We start from the raw sequence: 17,311 nt of genomic DNA, 5'->3' as shown, positions 1-17,311 counted from the left end.
GGTGATATACAACAGGCTAGTCTGGTAGCAAATCTCAGAAAAAATGAAGAGGAAGGAACATATTTGCTATCTCTTTATAGTTACTGTTTACCACTTCTACCCCTTGTTGATTCTTCTGTGTGGAGGAAATCCTCTAAGTCTGCTCCATTCAATAGATTTTTGGTAGGAAAACATGGTGCAGACCCATTGTAAATAAAATTGGATGTTATGTATTTCAGTGAATTAGAGATCGGAGTCAGTGTCTTTTTATCTGTTTCCTTCTTTTATATTTGAACCAGATTAGCAATAGTAACAGGTAGCAATATTTTAGTGCATTTCAGAAATTTTTGTGAATTAAAGCGCTGAGTAGACCATAAGCACTGGTTATCAGGTCTAGAGGGCATGCAGAAAAAATGTTGTGATCCCTTCCACACAGATGTTGTACTTAAAGTGTACCTAAACAATAAAAATAAATCAGCAGATCAAAGAGACTGGCCTCTTTCTTTAATAGATCTAAAAGAGAGAAAAATAACATATACTTTTGTTGAATTTTAAGGAGTATTTGAGAATTTCACACAAAAAATAAAATTTCAGAATGCTTTAATATATATGTAAGCTACAGTTATAGTTGTCACTGCTGAATTTGTTTTGATATTCTTGGGAAAAAGATTTTACTGATGAGGCTGGAAAGAAACAACCTTTATCTGAGGATAAATTTGGTATTTATGAGAATGATAGATTCTATGCTACATAGTTATGGTTGGCTGAAAGGGTTCTGTTTCCACTTTTCTGGTAACTTTTACAGCTGGGTAAAATATTTTCTATTACTTTAAAAAAAATGAAATACTGATTTGTTATTTTGTTAATATTGCAATGTGATTTTTTTTTAATTTAATCTTTAGGCTTCTTTTGATACATTAGAAATTAAGACAAAACAAGTTTATTACTTAAAAACATAAGTTTGTGTATGTGTTGAAAGTGGGATATTCTTCTTAATAGGTTTAAAACCAGGGCAACGCAAAGTTTTATTTACTTGCTTCAAGAGAAATGATAAACGTGAAGTGAAGGTTGCTCAGCTGGCTGGTTCTGTTGCTGAAATGTCAGCTTATCACCACGGGGAGGTGGGTATGAAAGATGGTAAAGTTGTGAGGATTTTTAGCCTATATAAAATATTAGGTGAATGTTTATTGTATTGAAATTGCAAACCTATTGACTATAAGTCTACTAATCACAGATTTACTTTTGAAGAAGATGAACCAAACAGTATGTAACTTAACAAGACAGCATATTTCTATTTTTTCCAAGTCTTTATGCTCAGTGTGTATCCCAAATAGTTTGTGGGTTGTGGCAAAATGGTAGATAGCCAATTATGTGGGTAACTTCTAGATTCTCAAATCATAGGAAGATAGGAACTATGTAAATAGGACACTTTTTGTCTTACACAAGAAATGTAATCTTTTAAGGTAAGAAGATTATATACTGTTCTTCAAAAACAAAAAGAATCTTTGTTGGAACTAAGATTGTTTCTATCTTGTGTTTTGTTTCTATTTATCTGAAATTTTAGCAGGAGTTGCCATATTAACAGTCTCTCTCCATCCCTTCTTATCTCCTTTTAAAAGCAATGAGTAATAGTTTGCACAGTCAGTTTGTGCTCCTTTCATTCCTCCAGAGAAGGGCTTTAGAAAAAATTGGGAAGCTTAGAGTTTTCATGAGCACAGAATGTAAATACACTTAAAACAAGAAGGCAGTGTGGCTGTGGAAGAGGAAGCATTATGTTTTGCCAGCAGCTCTTGTAATAGGTTTATAATTTCTTTGAAATTCAATTCAGGTTAGTCACACAATTTTGAGGAATTAAAAATTTATTTTATTGGCTGATTAGGAAAGACTATCTCTTATACTTATTATTATGAATATGTATTTTCTTGCAGCAAGCGTTAATGATGACTATTGTCAACTTGGCTCAGAACTTTGTTGGCAGTAACAATGTGAATCTGCTACAACCTATTGGTCAGTTTGGTACCAGGCTTCACGGTGGAAAGGATGCTGCCAGCCCTCGCTACATTTTCACCATGTTAAGGTAAACACAAATGTAAAGCAAAATGCATGCTTTTAAAAAGCCTTGTTATCAAATGAATCCTTTCACAACACTTTTTATTTTTCTTTCTGTGTGAGAGGAATGAGGGAGGATTAGAATATTTTGGCAGAAGCTCAACTTCCGCTTTATATCTAATAAGTGTGTTCTTGCTCATGGATTTTTTTGCATGATTTTCTATGCACAGAAGTACTGTGGGAATTGTAGCTTTTGAGGAATTAAACTTGGAATCATAAGGCTGAAGACTGAAAGTGTAGAACACTCAGATTATTATAGTTACTGATCATAAATTGTGACTTCTTGCAGAAGTAGCTTTCAGTTTCCCTGTTCAGTGTGAAATCTGTTCAGTTTCACAACAGAAGTGTATTGCTACCTGGTGATAAGTCCTGCAGCTCACCATAGACTTGAAAGTTGTGATGGGTTCTTTTGCTTTTGGATGAGTTTCTGCATATCAAGCTAAATTACACACACGTTACTAATAATGAGGACCTAATTTAATTATTCTGTTTTTTCACAGCTAACACCTTGAAATTCAATTTGGCGTGCAGAGCATTAGAATGTGTTCGTTAACATAAATGATAGTATTTTATAAGTTATGTTGGTTCTTTTATTTCCTGATTTCAGTTTGACTTTTTTCCTAAAATTCCTTGTAATTTCTTCTTTTCCTCTAATTGTGAGCTTTATACATAATGTATCAGGTTTTAATGCCTCCCTCATATATGTTATTTCTGTAGCAACCTAGTTTTGTACATTATCCTTTTTGCGTGAGGGGTGGAAATTGTATTAACCAAGGACAATGGTCTACATGAGCAAACAGTAGTCACCAGTAAAGCCTCTGTAGTATTTTCAGAGACTGCTAGGCCTACAATTAAGTAGCCAAGTTTTGCAACTATCTGCATGCTGTGTTGCTTTATTACTGGATGACCTACTGTCACATTGAACTGTGTGTTCTGAATGCTTCAAAGAATTACGTTTTTATAGACGTTAAATGCCATCAATTACTAGTGTACCATGTACATGTGTTACTGTGAAGGAAACAAGTATCATCTGTTATGAACACACTCTTCCATTGGGAAGAACTTCCTCTTCTCAGGAGACATGTACATTGTATTCTCAGCTTCAGAATTGGAAAGAGGAAGGAAGACATGAGAAAAATATACAAATAGATCATATCTGGACGCATGGACTGTTAAAGCATTATGTACTTTACTTACTGGACACGAGTTAAACAATTTTCTTTTTCTTTTTTAAAGCCCTTTAGCAAGGCTGCTTTTTCCATCAGTAGATGACAACTTGCTTAAATTCCTTTATGACGACAACCAACGTGTCGAGCCTGAATGGTATATTCCTATCATTCCTATGGTATTGGTAAATGGAGCTGAAGGAATTGGTACTGGATGGGCTTGCAAACTTCCAAACTACGATACCAGAGAGATTGTAAACAATGTCAGACGAATGCTGGATGGCTTAGATCCCCACCCAATGGTAAAAATAATAGTATACACTGGTATTTTACGTGTTTGCTAAAAACATATTATTTTGTATTTACAAAATGAATTCATATCACTCTAGAAATGCTTGATTGTTGGAACGTCTGAGTTGGATTGTCCCAGTAATTTTGTGTAGGAGCTTTACTTGACTGTTGGGATGAGGCTGGACATTTCATCTGGAAGCAAAATCATTGCAATTTATATTTTTCCAATTATTTAAGAGAACTTTTTCTTCTGCTGCTGACTGCAAGCTTTCACAGTTGCAAGTCTTACAGGGTGCTGATGACATGGCAGTAGAGTAAAAAGTTATACCACTTTTTCCTTTTTGAGGTACTACAGCTTAACTTCAGCCAGACTTAACATTTCCTCTGTCTTGTCTGAATTGTATTCTCTTTTATATATCTGTAAGCATAGCTCATAATTTTCTCTGTTCAAGAAAATCAGCAGCCTCTGAACTGCATCTAGCTTCTGTTCTTTTATTTCAAATTTTCTAAGAATTCTCAGAAGTGGTGTATACTTGAAAAAAATTTGGACAGGAAGAATACCTGGGTGAACCCAGGATATCTGTAACCAACAGATGAAATACAGATAATGTAACCTTTACTTTACAGATCATGGATATTGATACTTTGCTGTGGTTACCAAGTAATAAAAGTAGAAACATCTTTTTTTCTCTACTTAGATCACAGTTCACTGAGTGTGCAGTATCGATTTTCATGAAATAGTGAATTTCCTTTTGCAAATTCTTGGGAACAATGAATAGATCTATTTTTTTTTTTTAATTAATGCAATCCATTGCCCTTCCTTTAGGGTTCCTAGGCCTTGTGTGTATTCTCACAGTCAATTGAAGCTTCACTTGTGGTTGAAAGAGGCAGTTCTGCCTCCATCTAGCTCCTTTCTGTGTGCTGGTATGTGTTTGTGGCTGCATGGTAAGCTGGATAAGGGAATCAATACAGTTAAAAAAAAATCCTCACCCTGTTAGTTACTTTTAAAACTGGATGGGTTCACTATCTTTGCCAAACAGCACAAGAATGAAAAAGTGGTGAGGGGAGGCAGCACCACTTCTGTTAAGGTATTGTGATACTGGAGTGTTAATCTGCTTTCTGTCATGCCTTATCTGTGCTTGCAGTTTTCTTTAAAAACAAAACAAAACAATCAAAACAAAAACAAACAAAAAACAAACAAAAAACAAACACAAACAAACAAAATCCCCAAACCAAAACAAACAAAAAACACATAAAACCAACCAAACAACCCACAAAACAAACAAACAAACAAAAACCAAAACCGCAGAAACAAACCACAAAACCCCCACCACCTCACTGGTTTCAGCTGCTTCTTAATAATGTATCTACTCTGTAGATGTTAAGATACTTGCTCCTGTCACTTGCATGTGTGTGTTCTGTTTTTTCTGTAGTATTTTTCCCATGACTTAAAATTTTCACGGGCATGAGAGGATGGTTGATGGATTAGTGAAATAGCAAGGGATACCTGTATGGTGTATGGGAAACAAATATTTTTTGATGTTTTATTATGAAAATTATTACCACTTTTGCTGGGTTTTGCAATTTCAGCTCCCAAACTACAAAAACTTCAAAGGAACTATTCAGGAACTTGGTCAAAACCAATATGTAGTCAGTGGTGAAATATTTGTGGTGGACAGGAACACAGTAGAAATTACAGAGCTTCCTGTAAGGACATGGACCCAGGTAAGTAACAGGGAAATATATTTACATAAAAACCAAAACAAATGAAAATTTCCGTATTAAATTGTTTAATCCTACATCTGGATGAACTTTTAACACAATTTCTGATGATTATATGTACATGGAAGGGGAACATGGTTTCATTGTGTGGTGGTGCCTTTGCAGAAGGTGGTTTTCTACTTGTGCCATCTACTGTCCTTACTACAAAGAATACCTGCTTCTCCTGTTGAGTTAATATGTAATCCCCTTTTTCTTTTGAGTTGACTTTTCTGTCCTTATAAGATGCCTCTTTTATTTGTGCTAGTCTTGGCCTGCATTTTGCAGATTATACTGGTTCTGTAAATTATAACTGGTATCAGATGTGATACAAAAAGCTTTGAAATCTAATATTGTTCAGTTGACTTAAGGAATTAGGTATTTTAAGAAGTGTTTCTTTTTTTTTTTCCGCTACCCTATTTCTAATAGGTGTACAAAGAACAGGTTCTAGAACCTATGTTGAATGGCACTGAAAAAACCCCAGCATTAATTTCTGACTATAAGGAATACCACACTGATACAACTGTGAAATTTGTTGTGAAGATGACAGAAGAAAAACTTGCACAGGCAGAAGCTGCTGGATTGCACAAAGTCTTTAAGCTTCAAACAAGTCTTACTTGTAATTCTATGGTAACTTTTTAATGTTTGGCTATCAGAATCCTTACAGTTGCTTGTTGTAAACTCAAATGTTTTTGTAGTGTACTTTGGTACTTAGTATTGAACAGTGGATTGTGTATTTGAAATTTTTTGAATAGTAGGAAATTGTGGTAAAGACAAATATTAAGTCAATATGGATCAGCAAATCCATTTTAGTCCTGATGAATCTTTCAAAACAAATGAAACAGGTTTAGGGTGGTTAGTTTCTTGTAACTGAAAATTTCCTGTGGAGGTAACCAAAATGGTTAATCTAAAGTAGATAATGCAAGTAACTTTCTGCTATATTATAACTAGATTTGATTTTTAGACTTGAGATGTTACGTTTTTGAAATTCCAATTCTTTAACAAGAGTTAAATGATCCAATGTTTCTACCAACATAAATCCCATTTTAGGTTAGGAGGTATAGAAAACACTATCTTTAAGCTGCTGAAGACATAAGGGTGATGTAAATTACACATACAGTTTATTCTACTTGTAGCAAGATGGGAATAAGAATGTGAGTAAATACATGTCTGGCTATTACGAGAGGGATTTGAATTGTAAGATAATTTCTGACAGAATATTTCCAAACAACGTGTCTTCATAAAGACTGAAAAAAATGGAGTTCTGTTTTTATTTATGGCAGATAATTACTTTCCACTATTATCACAAAGCAAAAATACCATTAGTATTGCTGCTATTATTGTATAAATCAAAAGTTATATGAAAATAGGTTAAAAATAAACTAAAGACTATAGAATTGGAAGAGGAAAAAGGCCTTGCTCAACCCATTTTGTAGATTGTGCTTGAAAAGCAAATATACCAAATCAAGGTAATAGTGTTTCTCACAGGTTTAAACAACCGTATGAACTGCTGTGAGAATCTATCTTCAGATTAATGTGTAACAGATTGCAAGATGTTTTACAGCTTAATCCTGTGTTTTCTGCCTGCTGAAATAAATAGGAAAGGCTGATTTCTGAGCATGTGTAGGAATTAGTCTGCCCTAGTGTAAGTATCTTCAAAAGTTACGTGAGCTGGTTTACTCAACTCCCAAACAGGTATTTTAGCATTCTATAGGGGCTTAGGGTGACTGGTGCACTGATAAATGTCTAAACTGGAGATGTCAGAAGTCAGGCAAGATTGATTCCACCTATGATGTAAAAATGATTTCTTCGTTTGTGCTTAAACCTGAAGGATGGCAGTTTGCACAGCTGAAAAGTGGCAGATTTCACAGCTGAGCTGCAAGATTATTAAACAAGCTTTTCAACTGTTATGTAAAGTAGTTGTGAATCATTAGATGCTGCTGAACTGGTGCTTTAATATTCTGATTAAATTAGTCATTCCACTGAATTCAGGCATATTTCTCAATATACGTGTCTTCTGGTTTGAAAGTATTATCATAAATCTCATCTGAAATCTATTAGTGAATAAAAATAAAATCTATCGCAGTAGGTGCTATGTAGTTCCGTAGTGAGCTTTGAGTTCACAGTCTTCAAAATACCACTTTTTGTATGGTGCATGTATATGTGCAATAGAAATGTACACAAAGGTTAACAAAGTCTGTTATGCAGTCTCTCTCAAGCAGTATATTATGTATTTTATAGGTGCTATTTGATCATATGGGATGTTTGAAGAAGTATGAAACTGTGCAAGACATTTTGAAGGAGTTCTTTGATTTGCGATTACATTATTATAGTTTACGCAAGGAATGGCTTGTGGGGATGTTGGGTGCAGAATCTACCAAACTTAACAATCAAGCTCGTTTTGTTCTAGAGAAGATACAAGGAAAAATTACCATAGGTGAGTAAATGCTCTCTAAAACATTAGTCAGAATTGGTAAACAATGGGGCAAAGTCTAGAACTGATTTCAATATAGACATTCATTTAAGACATTTATTTTCATTACATTTTTTTTTTTAATTTTATTCTTTCTCTCTCCCTGGTTATGTGTGTGTGTCTTGTAGAGAACAGATCAAAAAGAGATTTGATTCAGATGTTGGTCCAGAGAGGTTATGAATCTGATCCAGTAAAAGCCTGGAAGGAAGCACAGGAAAAGGTAAGAATCTGAAATCTCTGTACATATTTGATGCTGTTAATGTTATAAATGATATTAATTTGTTCAGATGTTTGTTTTCTAGTGGTCTAACTTAATTTATAACACACATAAGACTTAAAATAGATTACTCAATACTCCTTATTGGCTTCCATTTTTAAAAATACATTAAACTTCTATAAAAATATTGTAACAGAATATTGGTATCGTATATGGATAATTCTTAAAAGAAAAGTAGATAATACAGATTTGAAAATGAGAATGCAGAGGACTGAATTTCTAAATGTACCCGAATTAAAATTGGCAACTTGATTTCTGACTGGCTGATATGCAGAATGCTGCATCAGTTACCTCACACATATAACTGACTTTCCCCTTATTATTTGTGTCATATGATTGCAAAAGGTAGTTATTTATATATAACTTATTCATCAGTTTCTGTAATTAAATATGAATATTATAAATCTATGGCTTTTGGACTTATGTGAAAGTTGTCATCGATCTGTATTTCTGTTTTTTTTTTTAAACCCAAGATTTTTGTATTGTTCCTAAAGAGATATGTGCAAGTTTAATTTCATGCTTTATTATGGGATGATGAAACTGCTTTCAAAAGCAGCTTCAGGTTTTTGTCAGACATCCCTTTGATATTGCCACTACTTTGACTATTTGCTCTAATTTCTCATTTGTTTTGATTATTTGCCCTTTTTTTTTAAACTACTGTATTTTAATTCCATGCAGTGTGTTGTATTTTATAACAAAACTATTATTATGAGAAATTTTGATCCACTTCCAAACCACAGTTTGTACCTCCAGGGCTTTGATAGCAGTTTTTATTCAAAAGACTGTTCTCATTTCTACAGAAACAATATACATGAATATCCCAAAGGCAGAGGTCTCAACCCTGTGAATCAACTAGGATGGTGCCAGTATCTGTAGCCAATAGTACAAGGCATGTGGCTAAGCATCAAGTTCTGACATGTTTTCTTAAATCAAATGATCAAATAACCCAACTATAGAAGGTCACATGAAAATGGCCTTTTGGAAAGGTCCAGAAAAAGGTTCATGTCATTGGATCCATGAGGGCACATCTTGCTACTCTACCATGGTCCTCTGGAGCGATGTTACAGTTCATGTACAAAGCTATGACTATTAATACTTTTAATTGTCAATATGTCATTTCAGGCAGCAGAAGAGGAGGACCCACAGAACCCGAATGATGATGCTTCCTCTGCTTCTGGTTCAACTTCTGGCCCCGATTTTAACTATATCTTAAACATGTCTCTGTGGTCACTTACAAAAGAGAAAGTAGAAGAGTTAATTAAGCAGAGGGATTCAAAGGTTGGTACATCGTGGAAGGCTTGTTCTGAAATGATATAATAATTACTGATGAGTCTAATTGCAAATCTTCAGTTTTGATAGTATTTGCTTTAGTTGTAACTTAGTAACTTACATTCTATGTATTACTTTAATGTTTTAGGAGAGAGATCTAAATGACCTTAAAAGGAAATCATCTTCAGATCTCTGGAAAGAAGATTTAGCAGCCTTCGTTGAAGAACTTGAAGTATGTTTTATTTTACATACCTTCCTAAAATATGTAATAAAATTTAAGCAAAAAATAATAAAAATAGAAATACCACTTTTTTTTTTTTTTTTTTAATTAAAAGCAGATAGACCTCCAAATATAGCGGAGAGTGGGAAATCAATATTGGTTATTTGTGTCCCTAGTTGTGTTCCTCAGGGATTGTTTCTTGCATCTGTACAACTGAATGTTTTTTCCAAGTCAATGATGTTAAAAGAAAGATGACCAGAAGCAAAATTGTTTTCAGATGGCACAAAAAATTGGGGATAATAACTGGTAATAGTTATAGCAGTTCTATGTGATCTAACTGGTTGTGAGGCAACCAAGTATTGTCAAATGCAAAGCTGTACATGTAGCAACAAAGTGTGTAGACCATAAATACTGGACGAGGGGCTCTTTATTTGCCTCATCAGTACCTTTGGAAAAGGTAAAGGCATATTGGTGGATAACTTGCTGAACCTTCAGCTTTTAGTGCTGCCTGAAAGGGGCTGATGTAATCTTTTGAAGTGACACAGGATAACACAAGTAAGATGTTTGTTTGATTTCTCTGTGTGTTCACGGAATGGCTGCAAAGGGAAGCGTTCTGTTCAGATACCTGCATTTTAGCTATATGTCCCTACTGTGAAAAGAGGCTGATTAAAAGGCTGGAAAATGTGCCTTAAAAATGACTCTAGAAAATAGTTGCTTATATTACACAATGAAAGACTGAAAAGTTACATCAGTACCGAGGCACATACATGAGAAATAGAAACTTGACAAAAGATTTTTCAGTTTAGCAGTGTCCAAAATTTGAATATATATAATGTTGAATAAAAGTGTAGTTTTTAACTATATAGGGTAATGAATGTTCTACTCTTCCCTCACTAAAAAAGAATGAATGTGTTGTTTCACCTCCCCCACCCTTGTTTATTAGAAAGTAGAAGCACAAGAAAGAGAAGATGTTTTGGCTGGCATGGTTGGCAAACCAATAAAAGGGAAAGTTGGTAAACCCAAGATGAAGAAACTTCAGCTGGAAGAGACCATGCCCTCACCATTTGGCAGAAGAATAGTTCCACAGATTACATCTGCCATGAAAGCTGATGCCAGCAGGAAATTGCTGAAAAAGAAAAAGGTAAATCAAAACTATTACTATAGTTAGATTATTTGTGATTTAACTACTGTATTTTTCTACTCTGGTGGCATAAATCTGAACAACTAGACATCATTAATTATGTGTTTATACTGTTCTGCTGACCTAATGCACTAAGAACTTAATACTGGGTTTCTTTTACATTTGCAAGCCTCTTGTGTCTACTTACGGTTCAGGTGTTTTTACTGAGATTTCTTCCTTGGAATTCTTGAAAGACTGTTCAATAAATGTCAATATACTGGTTAACTTTCATTTATTATCTTCTACAAAACTGTTCCAGTTCAATCTTGAAACATAAAGTTTTAATTTATTTTGCCCAACTCTTTTTGTGTTTTTAGGGTGAAACTGATTCTATAGCAATAAAAATGGAATTTGATGAAGAATTTGGTGGTGTGCCAGCTGAGGGTGGTGGGGATGACTCACTGAATACATCAGCCACAGCAACTAAAACCCCTAAACCTAAAAGAGAGAAGAAGGAGCCTGGTAAGTTCCTTACTATTTTTTGAGAAATATATAATAAAGGGGAGGATGGCAGCAACTAAAAGAAAACCTAAAGGCTGAAGAGAAGGTTTAATTATGAGGTTTCAAAAAAAATTTTATAAAAGAAAAAGTGGTTATGCAAATACTTCTGAGGCGAGATCTGGTTTTATTTATTGAGGGGATCAACCATCCTGAATAGATTAACTGAGCACAGTTCTGACTGAGCTGTCTACATGCAGCTCAGCTCATGATGAGCCAGAGCCAATTAGCCCAGCTTGACCTGAGTTTGCCCTGCAATTCACTGACCGCATTGTTACCCCCCAAGAGGGTATCCTCTGCTTCCCATGATAACTGGATTTTTCCAATAGCTGTTCCTGATTATGTTCCCTGAATAATGGAAAACAGCTTGTTCTTTTCCTGGAAAACCCCAGCAACTTTTAAAGAAATGGAAGTTTGACTGCAGAGGAGCTAAAACTTCAAATTGGGGACTTGTACATTTTTCAGTTGTAAAACAAATTTATTTGGGAGCAACAGGGCAGGTTTTGTGCGAAATCATTTCACAGTGTTGAATTTTTACTCAGGAAAGAAAATTTATGCTAAATATATACATCATAAACAATTGGAAGAGATGAAAGTATTTTTTACCCCGACTGTAGTAAACACTTTAACTTGTGGCAGGTACTAGGGTAAGAAGAACACCATCATCTACAAAACCTGGTGCAAAAAAAGTGAAGAAACGAAACCCATGGTCAGATGATGAATCCAAGTCTGAAAGTGATTTAGAAGAGAATGAGCCTGTGATTATTCCAAGAGACTCTCTGCTTAGGAGAGCTGCAGGTACCCAAGCTTTTGTGAATTGTGCATAGTGACTGAACATTTAGACTATAAACCTACATTTTCCTTTGACCATATCCTTCCTTTAGGACTTTCCCTCCTGGAGATACCTTGCATTACATTTTCTTTGCTGTGTGGTCAGTGAAAAAAGTCTTAATGTCAAGACCAGGAACTTAAAAGTTGATATGAAAGATTTTGTAAGTTGGTCCAGGAATCTTTTCCCTTATTCTAAGCACTAGAATAGAAATTATTCACAAAACTAGTGAATTATACAAGAAATAGACAAGATAATAACATTCAAAAAAAAAAAAAAAAAAAGCAATTATGCTTCCCAGTAAGGCCCAAAAGCCCGAATGCCTAGTAAAAATTTGTCAAAAATATATTCTGAACAGTCTATGAAAGGCAAAAATATCAGAAACTGAAAGTTTGGAAAATAGGGAAATATTTGATAGTTTAAGAAAAACACACAGATTCTTCTGGAAAACTATTGATCGGTTTTTCAAGCAGTAGGAAGAATGTTGAAATGATTGATTCAAGAAAACTTTGATTTTAAGTGAAGGATTTTCATTCCTTAAAAGTACTTACGCAGCGATGTCTTCACAATGCCATTAGCTGAAGATATCTGAGCAAGCCGCAAGTGGTGTTAGATGTTTGGTAACACTCTGACTTATGTCTCTTTATTCTTCCAGGGTCAAACAAGTTTCTTTTCTCCCAGTCTGTTGCCTTGTATACTCTCAGTCAGGGATTGTTTAGTGACTTCAGCTTTATTTATGTATTAACATAAACATCTATCTTGAAGTGTGTATATATGTGGGTTTTTTTTTTTAGCTGAGAGGCCCAAGTATACTTTTGACTTCTCAGAAGAAGAAGATGATGCCGATGATGATGATGATGCCAACAATAATAATGATTTGGATGAGCTCAAAGTAAAAGCCTCTCCAGTTACAAATGACAGAGAGGATGAGTTTGTTCCCTCAGACAGTTTAGAAAAAGATGAATATGATTTCTCCCCGGCCAAATCAAAGCCATCTCCAGAGTAAGTCCTGTAACTCAGCAGCATTTCTTTACTAGTAATTTTTTTGAATGCAGGAGTCTCTGAACAAAACTGAGAAACATCAGCCTGTTATTACTCTACATATACATGTAAAATAAAAATTATACATTTTGGGAGGGGAATTAAAGTGTAGATTACCTCAGCCTTGCAATCGACTGAGGCAGAGGCAAACATGACTTACTGAATTATCATACACTATCAGTGATATCATCTGTTAAACTGCATTTTGTAAGATTCTTCCTTCTCCATCTTGTGCCAGTCTGGTATACAGAACTATTGATAAAAATGTAATTCTGTCAATTCTACATGCCTGAAGTTCATGACTGAGTGGTGATTTTTAGGGGGTTGACTGCTGCAAGTAAATACAAAAATACTAGAAATGCTTTGTAGTGCTAAAGTGGGAATTTAATCTCATATGGATATTATCATGTAGTTAATGCAACTCATAGAATTTATTTTTCCTGTTTGGAAGCAGGAAAACGTCTCAAGACAAGAAAAATCAAGATTTTGGGAACATCTTCTCTTTTCCATCTTACTCTCAGAAGACAGATGATGGTGAGCACGTTTTCACTGATCTATTTATCTTATAGCAACTGTTAAGGAATGTATTAGGGAGTTTATATGGCATACACAAACTTCACACAGTAGTTATAGAAGAAAGATGTCCAGATTTATAAAGGAGAGAGAGGAAGGAGGTTCTGATCCTTGGAGGAACAAAGCTTTTGTCATAGATAAGAAAGTCACAGTACATCCATAGTCTACCTGTAGTATCAGAAGCACTTTTTTGAGTTTAATTTTGACTGTAATTAATATTGGTGATTTAAAATATACAGTGAACAAATCTTACTCTGTGTTTATAGATACAACAAAATTGGACAGTGATGAAGAGGATTCTGCTCCTGTTTTCTCATCATCTTTTGCCCCAAAACAAACAGAGAAAATTCCAAGTAAAACAGTAGCTGCTAAAAAGGGTACGTATTCTCCTGTAAGCAAATCCATTTGTTTAAATCTCATCTCTTCCACCTTTGCACTGTCTGTTCACATCTTCAGGTTGGGAACACTGCATTCATTTTAAACTTGGTGAAATTCAGCGTGGGATGTGAACTTCTTCCACCTCCTTAATGATATTTCTTCCTTTGCACTGGCTACTGTAGTGTCAAAACTTAATACTTTCCACGTATGGAGTTGCTATTCAGCCTTTGATTAATTTAGATAATGGGGGGGGGGGTTACCCTCAGGGAATAAGTGAAACATCGTGACCTTGGGGTTGAAGACAGTCTTCTATAATGGGTCTAACTTATTTACTTTAAAAGGAATGAGAGCAAGTGCAAAGGAGGAATCCCCAAGAAATACTTATGTCCTAGGTAGGCTACCACAGTAAGTTCCACTTGGCACAGTTGTTTTTCTTCGGAAACAGAGGAGAAAGGCTCTCCTCAAACTTAGATACATTTGTTCAATTATTAGGCAGGTCTTGAGACTTCTCATCTTACAGGATTTTACACTGTGGAGTTAAGGATAATTCCAAGAAGAGTGTGTTTATTATTTGGATTTGTTTCTGTGGTTGTGCTTGGGTCTTTGTAGGAATAAGGGGTTTTTGCTTTACCTTGGAGAATATTAACTTAGCAGCTGTTAGTGCTGCTTTTAAGAGAAAGACTTGCACTTGTTTCTAGATAAGTTTTAAAGATAATGCAAGACACTTGCCATAGTTAATGGTGAAAAATGTTTTTTCTTACCTAAGAGTAGTTTAGATAGGTTATAAAATACAGATCTTAAGACATGATAGACTGCAGATTTTGTTATTTTCAGATCTTTGCCTTTCTTCCTGTATTCTTTTTTTCTTGCTACTCAGTCTCTGTCCTCCAAAAGCATTTTTTTTCCTGTGGTACTGTGGCCTTTGTTTTTTAAAACTTCTTTTGATCAACTTGCAGCTGAACTTACTGTGTTAATTCTTCCCCAAAAGATATGTCAAGGAAATCTGCAAGAAAGCAGCTAGTTACAATACTTAACTTACTCTCTTAAAGATGAGAAAAAAAAAGTCTTTTTTTTATATATTAGGTACCAGTGAATTGCAGCATCTTTTTATCTTCTCCCCCATTGCTTCCCTATTTCTAATCTCTTTCTTGCTGCATTGTGTCTAATCTAATTTGTAAGCTGTTTGAATCAACGATTGTCTGAATGCTTCTCAAACACTTTCAGCTAGTGAAGTTCTCTAATACAGTAAATGAAGATTGTTTTCAGAAATAGATGATCTCTAATAGAATAGTCTTTTATGCTAAACTTCTATGCGACAGTAAATACAGGAGGGAACTGTGTATGCAGTAGCTAGGCATGCATGCAATTAAACATTCAATCTCTTTCTCCTTCTCTGTTTTTTGAAGGCCTGGATGTGACCTGTTATTAACCTAATGTGAAACCTTAAAATATAGCTGTGATCTATTTCTGAGTTTCTAATTAACCTTTGCACTCACCGAATAGGTATGAACAGGGTCACTTTCAAGCAGAAGTTTAATTTTTGCCTTCAAGAGTAACCTTACAGTCTCCCTCTCAGTGCATGACAATAGGACAGGTTGCTTTCACCAGTTTCTGTCTCCTCTTCTTTGCCCAGATTAGACATAATCACAGTTTCATGATCACAGTTTGACAGGACAGTGATAACATAACTTGTTAGTGTGTTGATCATCTGGTACCATTTTAGTTGTCTCCTTGATTCTAATATTCATGCCCTGTATCAGCAGCCACTTCAAAACCCATTTTCAGGTATTGTAATATTCTGTCCATTTCCCCTCACACTGGGAATGTCTATTGTGTGGCTGAAACAATTGTTCTGGAGTTGTTTGATTTTTCTGTGACTTCAGAGCTTGGATTTTTAAGGCTAGAAAGCCAAAACCGAAGAACTATTTGTTATGCCTTGCTATCTGTACAGCTGCATCCCCTTCTCAATGAGAAGAAATAAAGGAATAGGTGTGTGTTCAGCTTCTTTTCAGAGTTGCATCAATTTGAGATGAAATCCCTTGACCTCTGGTGTTCACTACAGAGGATCAAGAGATGGCTGAGCCTGCTTTCTGCTCTCACTGTTTGAGAGGTGTGTGTTTCTGGTGCTTTATAGTAAGGCTAGGGGGAATCTAAAAAGCGGTCTTAGTCTTTGATTATAAGCAGCTGCTCACCTTGAATAGCCCAGCTGGCTGTTGAGATTCTAGCAGTGAGATATACCCTTCGCATCAGCTGTAGGACTGATACCACTTCTGGACTTTCTACCAAAAACTTGGGCTTCTTGAGAGCCTGTGTACATTGACCCCCCTGCAGACTTCCAGTTCATGTCATGATACCTGGTGGAGAGCTTGGCTGGTTGTGGTCTAGTTGCTGTCAGAGATCCTTTCTGCTTGCACAGGCATTAGGTAAATCTAAGGTGGCGGTTTAGAATCCCACTAGAGTTAGTACAAAGGGAGATGCATGGTCTTGAAGCCACAAACACTATTACTTTAGCCACTAGGTAACAGTTAAGATGTCTGCTGTCCTTTGGACTTGGTATTCTGCAGGCAGACTTGACAGGACTTGACTTGACTAGTGATGACAGGTTCTGTTTCAATGGAAGAACAAGTGTAGTGTTTGTGGCAGCATGTCATACCTCTTTTTCATTCCCCAGTTTCCTTCTCCCTAATTCCTTGTTTCTCAGTGAGAGGTCGCCCCTTTTCTAACATCAGTTAGCAAACTCGGGGCCAGCTGAAGATAGTTACATCTCATGGTACATATGCTGGGTAGTACTTGTCAAGGCAGTGTACTCGGCTTGTGTCTGACACACAAATTGCACACTGACAGCATGAGGAACTGTGCAAGGCACAAATACCTGGCCAAAACATACACAGTGCCGTAGGGGGACATCTGAACCTCAGCTCCTGATTTTGAATGTCACCTAGATCTAAAATGGATCCTTTGTACTAAGATTCTCTTGGTCACAATTTCTGCTTGTCATCTTCAAATTGATGATACTTGTGAATGTTTCTGCTCTCTGCCCCCTTGTCTGTGTTTCTTATACTGGTAAAACTGCTTCCTCTATGAAGGACTTCATTGCCTTATGGGACCTAAAGATCATGTACCTTCAACTAACACTGCCTCCTCCTTTACTGGTAACTAGCTACTTACTTTTGGTGATGCTTCTAGAAAGCATTCTTTTGCTTTCAGTTGCTGTATTACTTTTTCCAAGCTTACTGGTAGGTCTTCGTGGCTTACTTGGGTTTACTTTAT

General features: G+C 35.6%; 1 protein-coding gene across 2 annotated transcripts in view; it reads left to right on the top strand.

The window, feature by feature from the left end:
• TOP2B (DNA topoisomerase II beta) overlaps positions 1–17,311 on the top strand; it is a 64,203-nt gene that overhangs the window by 44,198 nt on the left and 2,694 nt on the right. Inside the window, exons 19-33 of one of the 2 annotated variants that reach the window (XM_021298336.2) lie at positions 979–1,100; positions 1,908–2,056; positions 3,325–3,556; positions 5,136–5,270; positions 5,733–5,933; positions 7,545–7,740; positions 7,905–7,996; positions 9,176–9,331; positions 9,471–9,554; positions 10,486–10,683; positions 11,040–11,184; positions 11,860–12,018; positions 12,844–13,051; positions 13,545–13,624; positions 13,930–14,040. In XM_021298336.2, coding sequence (XP_021154011.1) covers positions 979–1,100; positions 1,908–2,056; positions 3,325–3,556; positions 5,136–5,270; positions 5,733–5,933; positions 7,545–7,740; positions 7,905–7,996; positions 9,176–9,331; positions 9,471–9,554; positions 10,486–10,683; positions 11,040–11,184; positions 11,860–12,018; positions 12,844–13,051; positions 13,545–13,624; positions 13,930–14,040 — 2,268 coding nt within the window. Of the gene's footprint in view, positions 1–978; positions 1,101–1,907; positions 2,057–3,324; positions 3,557–5,135; positions 5,271–5,732; positions 5,934–7,544; positions 7,741–7,904; positions 7,997–9,175; positions 9,332–9,470; positions 9,555–10,485; positions 10,684–11,039; positions 11,185–11,859; positions 12,019–12,843; positions 13,052–13,541; positions 13,625–13,929; positions 14,041–17,311 lie in introns of both variants that reach the window. The other variant, XM_005499178.3, reaches the window with a different exon arrangement.

This window comes from Columba livia, chromosome 2 (assembly GCF_036013475.1).
Source record: "Columba livia isolate bColLiv1 breed racing homer chromosome 2, bColLiv1.pat.W.v2, whole genome shotgun sequence".
Lineage (NCBI taxonomy): Eukaryota > Metazoa > Chordata > Aves > Columbiformes > Columbidae > Columba > Columba livia.
Note: the sequence above shows the minus strand (reverse complement) of the source record. Positions and strands in the feature narration are given on the sequence as shown.